General features: G+C 41.5%; 1 protein-coding gene across 9 annotated transcripts in view; it reads left to right on the forward strand.

Moving 5' to 3' along the window:
• Positions 1 to 18,006, forward strand: part of ATP8A2 (ATPase phospholipid transporting 8A2) — a 328,555-nt gene that overhangs the window by 285,348 nt on the left and 25,201 nt on the right. For all 9 annotated transcript variants that reach the window (XM_040543949.1, XM_040543951.1, XM_040543954.1 and 6 more), the window contains 2 exons: positions 7,511 to 7,599; positions 13,631 to 13,735. In XM_040543949.1, coding sequence (XP_040399883.1) covers positions 7,511 to 7,599; positions 13,631 to 13,735 — 194 coding nt within the window. The remainder of the gene's footprint in view (positions 1 to 7,510; positions 7,600 to 13,630; positions 13,736 to 18,006) is intronic.

Here is an 18,006-nt window from a genome sequence, read left to right on the forward strand (position 1 = left end):
GGAAAGGAACCACAAATACTCCAAAAAATAAAAAATAAAAATGTGTAGGAGTGACTTGGCTTCACACTGGGAAGCACACTTTGATACAGATTTCACTTGGGCTCAGTGAAATTACAGGAGCATGGCAGGTCTCTCTACACATCATCCTCAAGCGTGAGTTCATCTTAAACTGCAATAAAAGAAGCTTATGTTGTGTTGCACAGCTATCTAATTGGAAGCATCTAAGAAAACTCAGCCTATGTTATGATTCAGGATAATATCATGCCTGACTCAGGCAAGAGAAAGTAAACCTTGGATGCCATCCTCAGTATCCTCTGCACTAGTTTTTGTTTTCTTTTTCTTCCAGGTGTTCAGGGTCCACAAGAATTCACGTTAAGGAAGGAATGACTTTTATTCAGTAACTTTTAATTTGTGCTGGAGAGCTCAGACTTATACAGAATTATTATTTTTTTAGTATTTTTTTAACCAGGAAGAATAATTAGCCCCTAGTGCCATTTACCTAAAGATTTACTGAGGCATTTCATCCACTTCGAGGAGAAGGTTCTTTTGTTAATGAGATCTGTGCTCTCTAATAAAATTTCAGCAATCCACTGATATTGATTTATGTGGAACGTGATTTTACTACGAATTTTTAACCAAGATGTTTCTCCAAATAACTGAAGAAACATTCATTTACATTATTTCTTTAGCTTAATATAACCAGTCATGAAAAAAGAAATGATAGGCCGCATGAAACTGCATCAGAGTTTATGCTGCCAGTGAACCATAAAATCAAATTAAAACACCATCTGATTAATTTCCTTAATTCTCTACTATCAGAGTAATAATGGAAAGTAACATGGGCAGGCTCCTTGTTTAATTGATAGTGTTGTATACTAATTAAGTAATGAGCTTTAGTAACTTTTCTCAGGCAAGGCTGCGTATGTAGCCTATGTTTTAATTGACACAAAACAGCTTATTAATACCTTTTGGGACATGTTTGCCCAATAATATTCATGGGAATTTCATTTATGTATCAAATATTAATTTCTGTAAATTACATTAAAAAGTAGAACTAAAAAAAGTGGTATTCCTTCATTATGGAAAATAGTTCCCAGATGGAAAAAGGAAGAGGGTAGAAGATCTGAGGGTTTCACTGTGCTCATAGGGTGTTTTAACTCTAGCTTCTCCAAAATGGTGGGAGTATTTGTGAAAGCTTTGGTATTGTATCACCAGCTCCTGGAATTTTCTAACTGTGAAAGGACGGTTGCTCGAACAAGCAATTTGTTGTTGTTGCAATTGTATTTTGTGGGGTTTCTGTGCTTTAGCCTGTATTTTCGTACTTTCTTTTAGCCATCACAGCTAACAACTTCTTTTCTGATGCCTGTATATCAAAATATCCTGGCCTTTAGTAGGAGCACCAAATTTTGTGAGTGTTGGCCTTTTTCTTTTTGTTCCTATCCTAGTACTTCTCCTATCCTCCCTCCATACGTTTATCTTCAGGCTTTAAATTAAAACTACCAATAAACTTGATCACTATGGCATGAAAGCTAGACAGTAGATAGGCTTCTTCTTCTAGTCTTCCAGATGGTTTCAGGTATGACTGGCAAAATTAAGAAAAGGGGGTAAAATATCTGAGAGAAGTATCTGATTTTCCTTTGCTCCTTTTACAGCTCTCAGGGGGAAGTGGCTGTATGAGTGGAGATTGGGAGAGGGGGGAAATAGGTTTGAGACTGGACCAATGTGTAATTGTGTTAAATCCAGCCAGCCAGTGAGGTCATTGTTTTCATCTGAGTCATTTCAGAATGAGACCTCTTACATTATGGAAAACATTGCACATCTCTATTTCAGCCATGGAAACATCCAGCCAACCTTTCAGTAGTAGAGCTCCGCTGATTGCATTCGAGGTACTCCTGGCTCCCAGTGGTGTAAGAAGGAGGGGAAATCAAATTCTTTTGCCTCGTTTTTAACACTTTGCCACTAACCCAAACAGGGTTATTCTTTAGGCACGCTTCCAGCCGAGATGCTTGTTGAGGAGGGAGTTGGTAAATCTGTTGATCACACCTGTCAGCCCTGAATCTAGTAAATCTGTCCAGCCTGGAGCTGGCTACAGTTATATTGGGGGCTGGGGGGGGGTTGTTAAGCACCGACTCATGTTGAGGCTAGATTATGTTCCAACGTGCAGAGGGAAAATCCTTGAGACTGCATTCTTGGATATTGATTATATTTCATACTCAGGCTCCGGTAGGCTCAGTCTCTGCATAGTACGATTTAATTGAGGGGCTTGGGCAATCTGCCCAGCTCTGCAATTGATTTGTGTGACCATGAGCAAACCATGTCATCTCTCTGCACTTGATTTTTAATGTGTATGGTCTTTAAAGCGGGTCTGCTATTTGTAGCACTTTAAGGATCTTGCTTAATAATTACAACGTGATTTTTGTATTTTATATAACTGCATGTGGTAGAGATGCTGCTCATTCCACATGAGCTAATAGGAATAGTAAAAAGTTTTGTCTGAACGATTGCTCTTCTATCATTTAAGTGGGAGAAAGCCATTGCTACTTTGTGCCTTCAGAATAATTTATGAAAATGACACTTTCTCCCAGCTGTTTGCATGGCATGCGCTTACAGTGTTAACATGTGGCAAGTCCTGTGTCTCCTTAAGATCAATTCAGCCACTTGATGGATAAACGTTTAATACTTTTGCCCTTTCAAGATGAAGTCTTTTGAGAAATGAAAACTAACCAGTGCTAGCAGTGAAACATTCAGTCTTGAGAGGATCCAAAACATGTGGAGACCACATGGTACAGTTCTCCAAGGGAAAGCGTGTTTGGACAGTGGTCCTCAACCTGTATAAATGCATCAGTTGTTTGCAGGAGAGTTTGCACAGTGATACTCTTCGTAATCTCTGATAGTTTTTTGTTTTGTTTTGTTTTTCCATACATGGGATCTGTTCCTGCTCCCACCGAAGATAAGCATCACATTTATTCATGGAAAGCATTAAAAAAAAAAAAGATGTCTGTGCAGTTGACTACCTGAAGGTGAGCTTGGCTGCCTGCTCGTGATTGCACTGCCTCCTGCACTGGCTGCAGAGGCAATGAAATGGGAGCAGCAGAGCCAACACTTACAGAGTTTTACCTGCAGCTCTCATCAGCTGGATCCTTCAGTGCCATAGGTGTATGGATCAGTAACATCTTAGTGATGTCAGTGACCATTTCTCGTGCCATTATCGTGGTATGTGAAGCCCTCGTGATCATCACCTGGCCCTTCTCTCCCCATCTCCTCCTTTTGCCAAGTGCTGCCAAAGGCAGAGCTGTGCCATCACCCATGTTTGACTAGTGAGGACCAAAGTGATCCGACTGTCACCATGCAGGTGCCCAGCTGACAGCAGACTGGATTTGGATCTCTGGTGGGATGCTGGCATTTGAATGAATATGAAACCAAAATTGAGTGGCTTATTGGATCCTTACCCATGCCATGTGGAGACGGTTATGAACAGGATCCAGGCACACTTTCAGTAATAATTTTTGTGGCACTGTAAATACAAAGCCAGCTGTTTTCACAGTGAACTTACGCTTTTGCTGTCTGTTTTAATCAGAACTAGGATGCATGGGCATACGAGGAAATGAAGCAATAAAAAGCTTTTATTATTCATAATGTGAAATGAAATTTTATCTTACTTGAACAACCTAAGGTGGATGAGATCCTCGTTTGGTTTGTCTGAACCCTTTACTGGTCCCCAGTTGTTGCCCAGCCATGCTGTGAGTACCAAAGCAGTCTGAACGCCTTCCCACACCTGAGCTCTTCCTGGCATTATTCTCCTGGCTGGAAGGAGTTGTTGAAATTAGTGGCACCACCTATTGGCAGAGAAGTAAAAGTATGAATAATGCTTGTTTGCATAGTAAAAAATGGAGAAAATAGATTGAAATGTATTCTGTATTGCAATGTAAGGTTTGTTTTGAACAACCTGTTTGCTTACTTGGTATCCTTATGTAGTCCTTGGTTTAAAAAACAATCACTTAGTCTGTGCTTTCTAAAATAATAGTGGTATAGAAGAGATCTTCCTAGTTGTTCTTACCAGCCAGTACTATCACTTTTATTATTGTTGGATTTGAAGAAGATTTTAAAAGGTACCCGCCCTTAAGGAGCAAGTTTACAACTGGTTAGAGGTATTATTTGCTAAATGATTTGCTTGTCAGCCGAAATAACCAGAGCTAAACTTTTTCTTTCTTTTCTTGTTCTTTTATGTTAGCAAATGTTACCATCCCCTAAAACGAGCTGTTGTACTGTGGCAGCCTCGGCAGTGCTTGGGCAGCAGTCTACTGAAGGCAGCAGTTTAAGCTGCGGGGTCTCCAGCAGGAGGACAGGCATTAGTATCGAGTGTTGGGGGGATGCCGTGTGATAAATGGCTTCTGGTAGTTGCCTTCAGATGTGCTAGGCACTGATGTTTACACCAGCGGACAGGCTAAAAATGACTTTGTTGCGTATCATGGGGCCTGTGTAATGACAGAAGTGGTCAAATTTTGAATGTGTTTAAAAAACAAACTTCAGTGTGACCTTCCTTTAAAAAAAAAAAAAAAAAAGGTGGTGGTTCCTCTTTATTAGCTCTGCTTTTCTTATCTGGAGGAGATAACTGATAGTTGAAGGATGTTGCTGTTTGGGGCTGGGCATGGATGGGGTGCGTTCCCTGAAGATGTATTGCAGGGCGGTCGTCACTGCTGTCGTGAGCAGCTGAGCAGCTGCAGTGGAACACGAGAAGGGCTGTGAAGGCTTTGATGCGATATATAGGTGTCCTTACTATAGCTTCTGTTCATAGCCCCGTTGGAGAACATCCCAAAAATGCTGGCTATGGATGTGCCCACACCACGTTAGGGGGTTTCCAGGGGATCCTCTGTTGAGGAGCTCCTGTTGGGCAAGGGGATGGCGTAACCCTGCCAGAGGGGAGGCAGAACTCAGGTCTGTGCCTGCAACGCAAACCAGTTCACTGCCAGGCAGCTTAGCAGACATATAACTGCAGGAGGAAACGAAATGAGCAGGGAAGGAACCTTCCAGGTGAGCTCAGGAATGGAGAAAAACTTGGAGCAGGTTGTGTGGAAAAAGGCTTGCTGGTAGCACCGTGAGTGGCTGCAGAGGGTGAGCTGAGATGGATGGTTTTACTGTTGTGGTGCAGTTTGCCGACAGGCTAACACTGAAGTAAAATGCGTAGCTGCAGGCAAAAAGTATTTGGCTGCTTCTTTAGTGCAGAGAGCTTAACGTGTGAAATAGCCAAGCTCGTAGCTATTGACTGAGTTGACAACATTATAATAAAAAAAAAAAAGGCATTTAAACTTCTACTGAATGCATACTTGGATTGTTCTGTGCATTAAAAGTGCCTTGAGTTTCTTTCACATAAAAGGAAAATGTGAAATATTTTTGCTTCTAGTACCAGAAAATGCATATAGGGTACGATGGGCCCTTTTTTGGCCTTCATTAGCACAAGCAGTGGAAGGATGGTCAGTGGAAGTGCTGATGTGATTAAACAGCTAGCGTTTTCAGGGTCACAGCCAAGGAAAAGCAAAGCACGAGTATAAATCTCATCATATTTTGCCACTGTGTTATTACAGTTCAGTCCTTTGGCTAACAATGAAGTTAAGATTTCCCTCTAATTCCTGCCCATCCTTTTCTTTAAATAAGCATATATCAAAACTGACTGCGTGCTTCTGGCATTCTCATGTGAAAGTAGGCATGAGGGATCACAACTGCGAGCTGATTCTCAGACTGGAATTTGTTTGCTTACTGTCCGTGTGGGTGGCAAAATGTCCATAAATGTTTTAGCACAGTCTAGTTTGCTCTTGGTTTCAGTACAAGATTTACCACTGATCTGTTAGTCCAGCAGCAGCGTGGAGGGTTGCACATTCAGAAGTGGAAAATGTTTTTGGAAGTACTCAGTACTTAGCGATCCAAGGGCAAGTTGCTGCTAGCTGAATATGACTGGACTGAGAGGTGGACAACTCGAAATAGGGAACAACACAGGGAGAAGATGCTGGGTGCTGCGGGTGACATCCTGGCAATGCAGCGTGATGGCTGTCCTCAGTTCTCATGATCCGCTGTATGGTGGTGGGTCCTTCTCTTGATATCAACCCTCTTTGTCTTAACAAAGCATGTAATTACTTGTTTTGTCTTCACAGCATATTTCGAAGGCTTGGAGGCATTTTGTTCAGTTTCACATCCTGTAGTTCAGCCTTGTGTTTGTCTGTAAAATTCCCTGATGCTCCCACAGTGCGGGCTGCTCTTCTGTTGTGTGCTACAAGTGTGGCACAGCTAAACCAGCCACACCTGCATTTCACCTATGCATCAGCTGCTTCGTCTCTGTGTCCATGGGTATGTGCCTTGTGTCCATGGGTATGTGCCTCCGGGCCTTTGGCTGCATCACACACAAACATTTTCGGTACACGTGTGCATTATATGTGGCATACAAGCAACTGAGAAGTCAAGATTTTGGGGAAGGGATATGGCAGTATCCACCGGCAAGACTGGGAATGCTGTTGACACCCTGCAGCTCATGTTTCAGTCGTGTGCTGCACGTGATTTGTTACAATAGAAAAATATTACTTCTGGTGTAGTAGAGAACCTAAATGATTCTTATGGGACGTGTGTGTGTATGCACACACTCATGCAAGAGGTGGTGAGGTTGTTTCCAGTCTTCTGTGTAACAAACCGGCTCTTACCATTAATTTGTCTTTAAAAGGTCCTGAAGAGACCTCTAGATAAATGACGTAAAATAGCATTTCTGTAAATAGTGCCGTGTTTCAGCTTTGTTCCACAACTGTATCTGTATGCTGGGACTTGCAGGGTTTCTGGATGTGTTCCTTCTCAAATCCTACCAAGCTTTTTCTGCAAGCATTACAACAATGAAAGAAATGCAGATATAAACTTTGAGCTCTTTGTTTGTAAAAAGCCGTTTGCAGGGAGAAGAGTGAATCTTTCCCACCCTGGGTCTCGGCAGTAATTTGAGCAGGAAGTACTGTGTTTAAGTGCAATGTGACTGAAACATTTTAATGAGACATCCATTTTTTTTCCATGTCAGTTTGACGCTGCTCAGAGATCTGGAGCAGTGAGGTAAAAAGAGAGTAAGCAAAGGGCGGAAAAGGTAGTCAGAATTACAAGCTAAACACTTATGGTGCAATTCTCCTCCACGAATGAAACTATGTCTGCCTGGATCCACAAGTTGATATCAGTGAAGGATATAGTCGAAACATAACATGAAACATTACATAAATAACATAACATTAGCATAACATAAATTCTAGGGAATATGGGATCATAAGGAATGATCCTAGTGAGAAATGCTGTTGTTGTTCCTCAGTCATAGGCCTAATTTCTATTAAGAGTTGATGAGACTTTCCCCTTCTCTCTTGCCCCCACAGATTGCAACATCATCCAGATCACGGATGCAGTACCTGTTTGAAGCCATCACTCCACCTTTTCCTTGAAAACAACCACGTAATGTGTGATGGCTTGAAAATGCTCACATTTTTTTTTTTTTTCATAGGCTGGAATGGTTCTGAGATGTGGATACTTCTGGTTTGGCTTGTTTCTTGTGCCCACTGCGTGCCTTGTTAAAGATGTGGCATGGACAGCGTAAGTCCCAAACCAGTCTTCTCCATGTTGTGGCAATTATTCTGCATGCACATGTTGTCCAGTTCATTCTGTGCCATTCTGTAAAGAACTGTGAAGCCTTCTAGTGAATACAAAATGGTGATACTCATTTGGAAGACTTCTGAGCAAAGTTAAGCGGGAGCCTTTTCTCACCTGCCAATTCAATGAGCAATGTGAGGGAATGAGTGCTGAATCTGAAGGAGGCAGCTTTCCTTTAGTAATTAAGATTTCTTTCTAGATTATATGCATTGTCTACCCTGTAGGTAAAGACGAATTTAATTCAGACCTGAGATCTCTTATTCCTAAAGGGGAGCCAATAATTTGTTCAGTTAGACTAAGGTTAGGTGAGCAGAAAGAAAAAAACGGGGGGGAAAAAAAAAGTGGTTCTCCACTCCATGCCTTGTAAGCTCCCAGTTTGTCAGATGCTTTTTCAGTTCACCTAACTGGGTCTTCCAAGATTCAGCTGTAAAGAGAGCAGTACTCACTGGACTCTACAGTCTTAGTGATTCCTTCCCTGCCTGGAGAGGAGGAACAAGACTTGTGAAATACAACCCTGTGTAATTCCCAAAGCCTCTCAAAACTTTGTAGTTTTAAACTATTGCAGAAATTACGCAATTTCGAGAATTTTTATTTAAAGGGAGGCAACTTATACCTTCTCTGCCACTGGAATTTGAAATGCACAAGTATCCTTTTCAGATAGAATTGTCGGTGTTTTTGTTTAGATTGCTTTTTAAATGTCTTAAGCATTCATCCTTTTCCTTGGAAGGCTGTGTTACAACCAAGATTTTTTCTTTATGGAGATGGTTTTCTTTAGCCTAAAGAAATTATTTTCTTGGTTTCTGAGTGACTAGAAATTCCCATTGCATTAGAAGAGTGGCAAAGAAAGCATTGCCCTTGCTCTCTTAACCATGGGCAGTGCTATGCTTCATAACCTCGTACAAGGAGGACCCAGGCCATTCCAACTCAGTCAAAATCAGAGATCCCAGCTGCTGTGAAGAGCGAATATAGGCTAGCATGTCACTTGTCATGAAGGCCCGAAGTGAAAGCTTGATAATACGTAACACTTAGCTCCAGGAATGAACTGTCAATTAGCCAAGGAAGATCCCTTTTATAGGGAGAAATACAGCAAATACTGATAAAAACAGAATGTTTGCCAAACACAGGTACATTTCAAATGTCAGCATAAATGGGTAAGTCAGGTAATAGGCATACATCTGAAAATCTTTTTTTCTTCCTTTGGGGCTGATAGCACAGTTAAATTAAACTACTAGTAGGCAAATCATCAGTAAATACTTCTTACATGCTTTCCCATTTTCTTCCTGAGGTTAATTTTCATGAGCTACAGAGCTAAAATTAAAACTAGATATCATAATGTAAAATTTCTGTAAAGGCCAAACTCTGATTTAAGGGTCTAGCACACTACTAGGTTTTGTTTGTTTGTTTGTTTTTGTTGCATTCATTAAGCTTCTTCAATTGAAAATCATTTTAAAAACTCTAAAGCTGAGGCCAAAATGTTTGAATTTGGATACGTAAGTTAGCTGTGTCACTGAACTGCTTTGTAAAGCTCCAAAAAAATCTTAGAGTTCATTTAGCGTAACAGGTTCTGCTCCTGTGTCAGGCATGATTTAAAATCACATATTTAGAAGTCAGTGGGACTACTTCTGTGATTAAAGCCAGAAAGGAGCTGAACTGTTTGCAGCATCAGAGATCAAATATGTATTTAGGTGCCCAAGACTGTGCTTTAGTTTTTCAGATGTTTTTATGTTCAATGTCCTGAAATTGTCTTCAGTTCTTATCAGTTCTTGGCAAAAATGACTAAAGAATTGTAAAACAGGCCAGACCATGGCAGGCTCATCCTCAGCTATTACTCATTTAAAACTCTGTTACTGACTCAGCCTGTTCTTTAATATTTCTTAGAGAAGTATCAGCAACATAATCCTCTCAATGGTTCAGAGCAAGAATGTACAAAGATTGTGAAGCTCTCAAGACAAACGTGTGTGATTGATACGCTGGATATTTTCCCAGCAGATTTTAAACAGGAGGCTCCTATCAACATTAAGTAAAAAATCTGTTCTCTAAGCAGGACTTCTTTTTTTAACCTATCACTGAAAAATTAACACCATTAGCATTTTAACTAGGATAAATGAAATGACACAGCTATCAGCACTGCCATATGGAAGGAGTAAAGGTCTGTTTCCTTTCCGAGAGGCTTGCCATTCAAAACTTGAGCCCAAGGCCTCTGGAAATCAGACAGCACATTTCCACAGCAGCGGTTACACCACATTGCTGTCTGTAATTCAGCAGAATCTGGTTTTGGCCATAAAATTCCATCAGCTCTGTCTTCTCATGGTCATGGGATTTGTCCCTTTCAGTTTCTTTTGGGCATGAAGCACGTGTCCACAGAAAGAGCATCCACATGACCCAAAAGGTACACACCTCATTTCAGTACAAAATACTGCCAGAAAAACACAGTACAGAGGTGTGTGGGGGGGGTTGTTTGTTCTGTTTTTTCATCTGGAAGAAGGCTAAAAGGGATAAGAATGTGTGCAAATATTTGTTTCTAAACTGCTGTGCTGTATCCAGTGTCAAAATTTGTAATGCTGACAAACATGAGCTAGTTTTACATGTTCCCTTTGTTGCACAGGCTACAGTTGTCAACACACCTCTTACCTCCCATGTTCTCTGCAGCTCCAGGCTTTTTATTTAAATATGTGTGTGTACATATATATATATATCTTTTAAACTGAATCAAGGAACAGTGGAAAACTTTCTTAAAAATGGAAGGACACTTATTATTAATACTTGGTTGCAATACCCCATTGTTAATTTTGGTCCACTACCTGAAATTCAGTGGCTTTGTTTGGATTTGTTTTTTGCCTTATAAAAGTCCCAGTTGTGCTACCATCGAAATGTACAGAGCTTTATAAGGTGAGTGTTTCCTTGCAGTTGGCACATCACTTGAATACACTGGTGCTAGGAAGTCTTGAAATTTCTGACCCACAAAGCTATTAGGGAGTCATAAAAATGTAGAATTTATTCCAGCAAAATTAGGGAAGAGGGCAAGAATTCATTAATAAATGGCGTATTGACAGTTAGTGTTATAGTGAGAAATTTCCTGAGCCTTCCAATTCCAACCGAAGTCCTGATGTACCTCTTTTTTGCCTGTGGGGTAAGGCTGGGGAAAGAAGCATGTTGTACTTGCCATTTCCAGCAGTATAAATAAATGAGAAGGTACGGGAGCTCTTCCCATGCTTGCATTCCCTGAAACACAAGATACCTAAGGTGATGCTGATGATGAAGAGCTACAGCTGAGGTGACATCGTGCTTAGAGAAAAGCTTGTGAATATAACCACGCTTCTCCCAGGCAAGTTCTGGTCTCCAGAACCCCCTAAATAGCCTCCTAGGGCTGTGATGTGAAGCTATGTGCTTCCCTGGCTTGGAAGGAGAAGAGCCACCCAAAATGCAGAGATAACCCTTTACCTGTTCTTATGATCTTAATTTCACAGTGTGTGAGGGAAAGGTGAGCCTGTCTTTATGTAACACATCAAATTTCAGATGAACAGTAATGTTGAATACAAGAGCTCATAATTTATTGAGGGCTGATCACGTATCTAGGGCCACTTGTAAAGTACAAGATAAAAGCTAAGACTTCTACCTCTATTTTTGTGTATCAAAAGTTAACAGTGTGCTATCATGAAAAAATCATGAAGTATCCAGTCCTGTTGCCAGCAGTCCATGGAATATTTGCAATTGACTTTGATGGGAGCAAGCCCAAACTCTGAGGCAATTGTAATGCCTTATTTTAGTATTTGTTCTTGGAGAAACATGGATAGGTCAGCTCAGGCTCTTTTATAAATACTTAATTACTGATTCTTCCATGGATGTTCTTGCTCCAAGTGAAGGAGTGACTCAATGCATAACAACTACCTGAGTGCTTATCGTTGCTTTATGGATACCCAGCCATAGCAGAGTCTGTGTATTCCACCATTTCACATTGCTTATAAAATGCTTCAGTACCCCTGACTTCAGGGCAACATTAATTTTTCCGTATTGTGAAATGGCTATGCAGTGTCTGCTTTTGCTGTGCTTTGTTGCTCAAGTTCCATTTGGTTAAATTTTGAATTTGGCATTCACTCTAAGGGAAAAGAAAATCATCCCAAATTATGTTGTGTGGCAAGACAAACAAGAAACCTTGGGGGAGAGAGAGACTGAATAACTTGTAGGTTTCTGCGTTCTTGTCTGTGGGGAGAACAGGTTTTAAAGGGTTTTTTAAGTTCCAAACATACTCAGTCTTCAAGTTTACACTAGTAGATATGGCCTCTTTAAAAGGCAAAAGATGTGTTCAAGGTCAATGTTTTAATGTATTTACTCAAAGAGTGAGTGCGATAGTGAAGTCAGCTGTAAAGATTGTAAGAATGAAAAAATCACTAGTTTCCCATTCTCAAAGAGTCTAATCATTAGCCTAACTAGTTATAGTAACTCAAATCTAAATAATTTCTGTGCAACTATGGGTAATCACATTCTTGAGACATTGAGTTTAAAAATATACTTGCTACTCTGTTTTCTTCTGCCACAATTTGTAGGCGTTCCCTTGCAAATCGTACTCCTTTGGTGGTTTCGATTGGGTGCTCTTCTAAGTACATCCTTGATACCACTTTTACCTCCAGATTTTTCAAAGCTTCATCTTTTGCTGGCATCTCTTTTTTTTTCCTCTTAAATTCAGATATGTTTTGAGAAGTGGTTTTCATTTTAGCTTGTCATTTTGAGACATTTGAGGCCTAATTCAGCACCACAAAGACCAAAGTACTTCACTATTAATATCAAGCCACTGTCATCTACAATAGACTCAGAAAAGATTTTGTGGTCTTTGTTCCTTACTCCCCGTGGAAGGAGTGATAAGAATCATGCTTCTTAAAAATAAATGCATCTTCGTTCTACTTTAATTACATATACACCAGTTATTACTTTCCTGCTAGAGGGAGGTAGACATTTGCGTTTTACATCATTGGTTAAGGGTTATAGAATCTGCATGCAGGATTTTTATAGAACTTAAAAAGAAATTTTTGCCACCTCTAGAGTGGAAGAATATAATTTTAGTGCCGAGAAGTGAAGCAAGGGATGTCTCAACCTACTTGTTTCCATCTTGTTTTCAGGTTTATGGTGCAGTCACATGCAAATCAATATTATCTCATGGGATTATTGCCCTCCTTTAAGTGACACAAAGAGGAAGCTGTTCAAAAACTACCCACTGGAGAAAGATCCCCTCGTTTTGTATTAATGCTTTGTAAATGTCAAGACAAAGGGGGACTGGGTTCTCCTTATACCAGTGTAATTTAGTAATAATAGTACTGGAGTAGGAGGTGAAACTGAAAAAAGAGTCCTAATCGCTACAAGGGGACATTGCTTTCCAAATTTTGGTTACATATGTTACACATACATTCCTCTTTGAATCCCCAGGCTGAGAAAATAGGTCACAGCCAGTCTTGTTGCTGTCATCTTGAAAGCTCGGTGGGGAGAGAAGTGCCTTTCCAAGTCGTCTGAGACTGATAAATGAAAATAAAGGGGCTTGAATGGCAATTATCATCTGAGACTCTTCTCGGGTTTTCAGAGCAGTGCAAAGCATAGCTCAAAAAACAGAGTGGAATCAAGCTTTACTGCCATGAATATTCAATGAATCCCTGGTCTTTTGTCTGAGAGCCCAGGTCCTGAGCAGTCCCACAGTAGCGGTGTCAGCACTCCGTAGTTTGATAGCATTGCTAGTTGGTTATGTCTTGAGTGTTGTGTTGACGCAGACAAGCTCTGCTGAATTTGAAGTCATTCTGATTTCTAGTTTCTTACATAATATTTCCTGTTGTGAACCTTGGCTGACTGTTCATATGCATCCTCTGCCTTATTTCCAAAATCCTATGAAGGGAGAGCCCTGCTCCTCTCATCTGAGAAGTAAAATTGGGCTTTTGTAACAACACAATGTTCATGTGGCTTTTTGTATGTTTTTCTTGTCTTTGTGGTACAGGGCAAAGCACACCTACCATAAAACATTGCTGGAGCAAGTTCAGGAGTTGGAGATGAAGACGAGAGAGCTGGGAAAAGCCATGCTTCGTGACAGTAATGGAAAGAGGTAGGGCAATTCTATGATGATGTTTAAAAAAAATTACCATTCTCATCCTTTCCCCTTCCTGTTTCTCATTCATCATTCAAACACGATTCCAGACAGGGTAAGAAGGCTTCTGTCCTATATTATTCATTTGTTGTTCTGTTTCATAAATGATTGTTGCCCCCACCGAAGCCAGCCCTTCCAGTTTCATTTCTCCTGTGTTACTGCTGGGAGCCTGCATTTGGAAACTGCAGCTCAGTCTTTTGCCTGGTGACATGTGGTGCTGTTACCTGGCCACTGGGCTAGACTGGTTTTGTGAGGAGTTTCTTGCATATATTTTCCTTGCCATCAGAAAAAAAAATAAAAGCCAATCTGATAACCACATTAGGGGGAGGGAACTGTTGGTGACACAGGATATGAGGAGAGTCTGACTGTACCTAAAAGGAAAACTTGCTAATCTGGTGTTTCCCTACACCTTCATTCATTCTCACCTCAAGGTTGGGATTGTGGGTTTTTTTTTCTGCTTCTGCTTTTTTCCACTGCAGTTTACAGGCCTCTGCATTCAGGGTTCTCAGTTTCTCGTTGTGCCTCTTCCTTGTAGCCACACCATATGGACTTGAACATATTGCTATTATTGAATCCTTCATTGTAAGGGGAGAGTATGTGTTGTGTGGGAACTTTTGTCTCTTGTGAAAGAAGCTAAAGAAAATCACAGTGAGGCTTTTGCATCCAACAGTTTCATTTACCCTCGTAGAATGTGGTTCTGCATCAGCTAGTTGGAAAAGCTCCCCGAGTTCAAAAAGGTTTTAGAACTAACTCTTCTGTTCCCTAAACAATATGGCACCACATGACTTGCTAAGAAACTACATGATCATTAAACTGGATTTTAGCAAACCTTATAAACTAGCAAACTGAGTGGAATGGAGCTTTTAAAAGATTTTGTTCTTACAGGGCAGGGTCATCCTTTGAGCCTTTGATGTCTATTCTAAGGTAAACTAATTGCCATATTGTAGCTGCTGCTAAGATGAGTGGATAGTAGATTTTTCAACTGAACTTTTGAGTTAATAAGCCCTTTTTTTTTTTTTAGGGAAAATTATCAGGGAGTGAGTTTACCAAGATTATAGTAAACTGAAAAGTTTTTAAAAGATGCTTTTGTGAACTTCAGTGTGTTTGTAAGATGGCCTTAGCGATCAGAGTACGCTTCTCACAAGCCAAGACTAAGTAAACACAGTGTTACTGATTAAAATCATTTCAAAATGCTTGGTATGTTCAGGTTTTATTTTGAGTTATTTTTCCTCTGTGACTTTTGGGTACTGCAAAACAGAGTATTTAAGTTGTGCTCACTTGCAGAAGTTGCAAACTGCATACCAAATCATTTAAAAAAGAAAAAGCAAACTTTGCAGTGCTCATCAACAAAGATGATGTTCTATGTGCCACAACTAAAAGCAACAAAGCTGCCTGAAATCCGCCATTTCATTAAAAACGGGCCTTGCTTTTAGAGGCCTGAGTAGACACCTTGAAGCCAGTTGGAGCCGAAGCGCTTGCTACTAAGATCAGGTTAGCTTCCCAGCCAGAATGCACAAAAAGTGCAGCTTTGTGTTGAGACCTGCTGATGGCTAGGCCAGTCAGATGCCAAGCTAATGGGATCGGGTCCTGCTGAGGACTGGCTGTTCCCAGACACGTGGTCCTGATGGTAGGAGCTCCTTGGTGCTGTGGTTCCTATCCATGTCTAGGACGAAGTTGCATTTATGTTTTCCTGCCGGTGTTAAGTGCCAGTTGCTGACAGCCACATGGGAAAGTGAGTCAGCTTTTTGCATGCTGAATCCATGGGTTGGAAGGCAGGTTGATGCACTGTTAGCAGTGACAGAGACAGCATTTAATCTGTTTATAAGCACGTGTACATGTCCCCTAGAACTTGATGGGTTTCTTCTCTGTTTACACACTGTCCTGACTTTTTGTAAGTTTAATGGCCATGTTGTAATTCATTCATACCCCGTGTGTTTTCATAGCCTTTTATTTTATTGCATTCTCACTGCAAACTCTTTCATCTGCATTCCTCCTCCATATAGCTTCACTTCATTCTCGAAACGCTTGCATGGAGATGATGTAAGGAATCCCTTCTGGCCCTCCTTCCCCTTCTCCCTCCCCCCTTCTTTCCATGCATTTGTTTGTTCTCCTTCCTAATTGCTCCCAGATTTTCTGGGTGGTCCATCTGTGAACTAGATAATGGTAGAATGCTTCTGCCTGCTAGGAGCTGGTGTGCTGTGCTTGTGATGTGGCCTCCTGAGTGCTCTTCAGAGTCGCTCTGCCTTTTATCTCTTTTGTTTGTCTCCTGGCTCTTTCACACCTGCTTGAAATCCTGCCCTTGTCCAAAGGGACGGGTGAGGGTGGGAAAGAGGCAGAGAGGGACCTTACTGCACTTAGAGCATCTCTGGTTCATATTATTTTCTAAAAGCGTCCTTGAGGCCAGTAGAAATGAGGAGTGCCAAGATGCGTGCACTGCTCTCCCCTGCTGCCAGCAGACCCATTGCTCTCAGGATATTTCTGGCGGTGTGACATTATGCAGGAAGGGGGTGGTACCGGAGTCCCCTCATTTCTAATGGAAAGCGAAGAGCTGTATTAAAACTGCACAGGTCTGTCCGTCACCTCTAAGTGCCAGCGTTAGCTCTTGGCTGGAAGTGTTCCCGAAAACACAGCCATTAGGTGTTGGTTTGTTCAGGCAGCTGTGGGAGATAAGCTGGCTGTCGTCAGGGCCTGGTTTCCTGTCACACGTAGGGGACACTATTTTTGTGCAGTGTTTTTCACAAACAACAAAAAAAATCACACCCAATTACAGATAAGAGAGGGATTTAGGGAGCTAATTGCTTTTATCATTGCCTAGACCTTTGGAGAAAAATGAGGTGCAAGATGGGGATGGATTATTCTGCTAAACAAAAAGTGATTCACGAACCCCGGAAGGCAGTGAGTGCATCGAGACATGCACAACAGGGTGCCAGCACTTGTAGTGGCTCAGCCGAATTGCTGTAAAGCAGGAGGAGGACAGCACCTGGGTCCTCCCTGCAATTTGGGTAGGAGCCCTGGGAGATCTGCCTGTGCCACTTGGTACCCAAATATCCACATCCCGCTTCAGAAGGTCTTCACCCTGGCAACTGTTCTTGCTAGAGACATTTTTCTAGGTTAATAAAAAAAACTGACTGTTAGTGCCGGTTGTATCCTTCTGAATCTTGGGACCTTTGAGCAGTTTCTGAAAGTTTGTATTTGCTTTTATTGATCTCAAAAAGCAGGTGCACATTTTTGCCTTACCAATGGTAAGTGAGCAAGCAAATGGTAGATGAGGGATGGTTTTAGCAGGGACGAGCATCGGTGCCTTCAGTGCTATAGCTGGGTCCCAAATACCCTGCAAATAACACTAGTGTAATGCTTGAAGGGATGATATTAAGTGTATTGCTCTGAGATGTAGGGTCATGATCTCATTTTTTCTCTATATCGCATCTGGACACCTAAGACCTTACTTTTATTTTTCATGGAAGCTGCAGTGATCACAAAATCAGACAATTCCAGGAGCAGGGGATTTAAGCAGGGGAAAATCCCTTGAAAACCAGCAACTCCAGAAATGGTTTGAGAAGCAGAGGAAGGAGCATGCAGTGAGGGGTTAGCGAGGGACCCCGTGTCATGCTCACACGCCAGCTTGTGGAAGATGAGTACCCGCGCTGGTCCTCCCCAGCCTGGCACCCAGGAGTGCTGGGCTGGCATCCAGCCTGGCCGCAACGTGAGCGAGCCGTGGTGCGGGAGGGGAGAGGGCCGCCTGGCACTCTCATGTAACAAAGGGCAGGATTTAGCACCAAATTTACATGAATTCAGAGAGGTGAGAGGGGCAGCTCGTGTGCCAAAGCAAACAGGGACATGTGGAGACACCTGCCCAGCAGAGCTAATCATGTTAACATGCAAGATTTACACAAAGAAAACAAGCAGGTTTTCGACAGATTTGTGTTCAAAAGTAGCATTGAGTTCAGCTGCAGGGATTTTTTTGTGTGTGTCTTGAGGTATGTTTACAACAAAGTCTTGGCTCATAAAGGGCCAAATCTTCAAGTCTTCATTCACTTTTCACTCCATCTAACCTCTCATTGAAGTCAGCAGGAGTTCAGGTGGAGTAAAGCCTGATTAGTGACCAAAACAAACTTTATTTTGGAAACCCACATCACTTCAGCGCTCCGATGGCCCACGACTGGCGAGCAAACAAAGGTGTGCAGCACAGTCTTTGTGACAGTAGATTTCCTGTTGTGGAGGGTTTCTCT

The sequence above is a fragment of the Cygnus olor genome, chromosome 1 (assembly GCF_009769625.2).
Source record: "Cygnus olor isolate bCygOlo1 chromosome 1, bCygOlo1.pri.v2, whole genome shotgun sequence".
Classification (NCBI taxonomy): Eukaryota; Metazoa; Chordata; class Aves; order Anseriformes; family Anatidae; genus Cygnus; species Cygnus olor.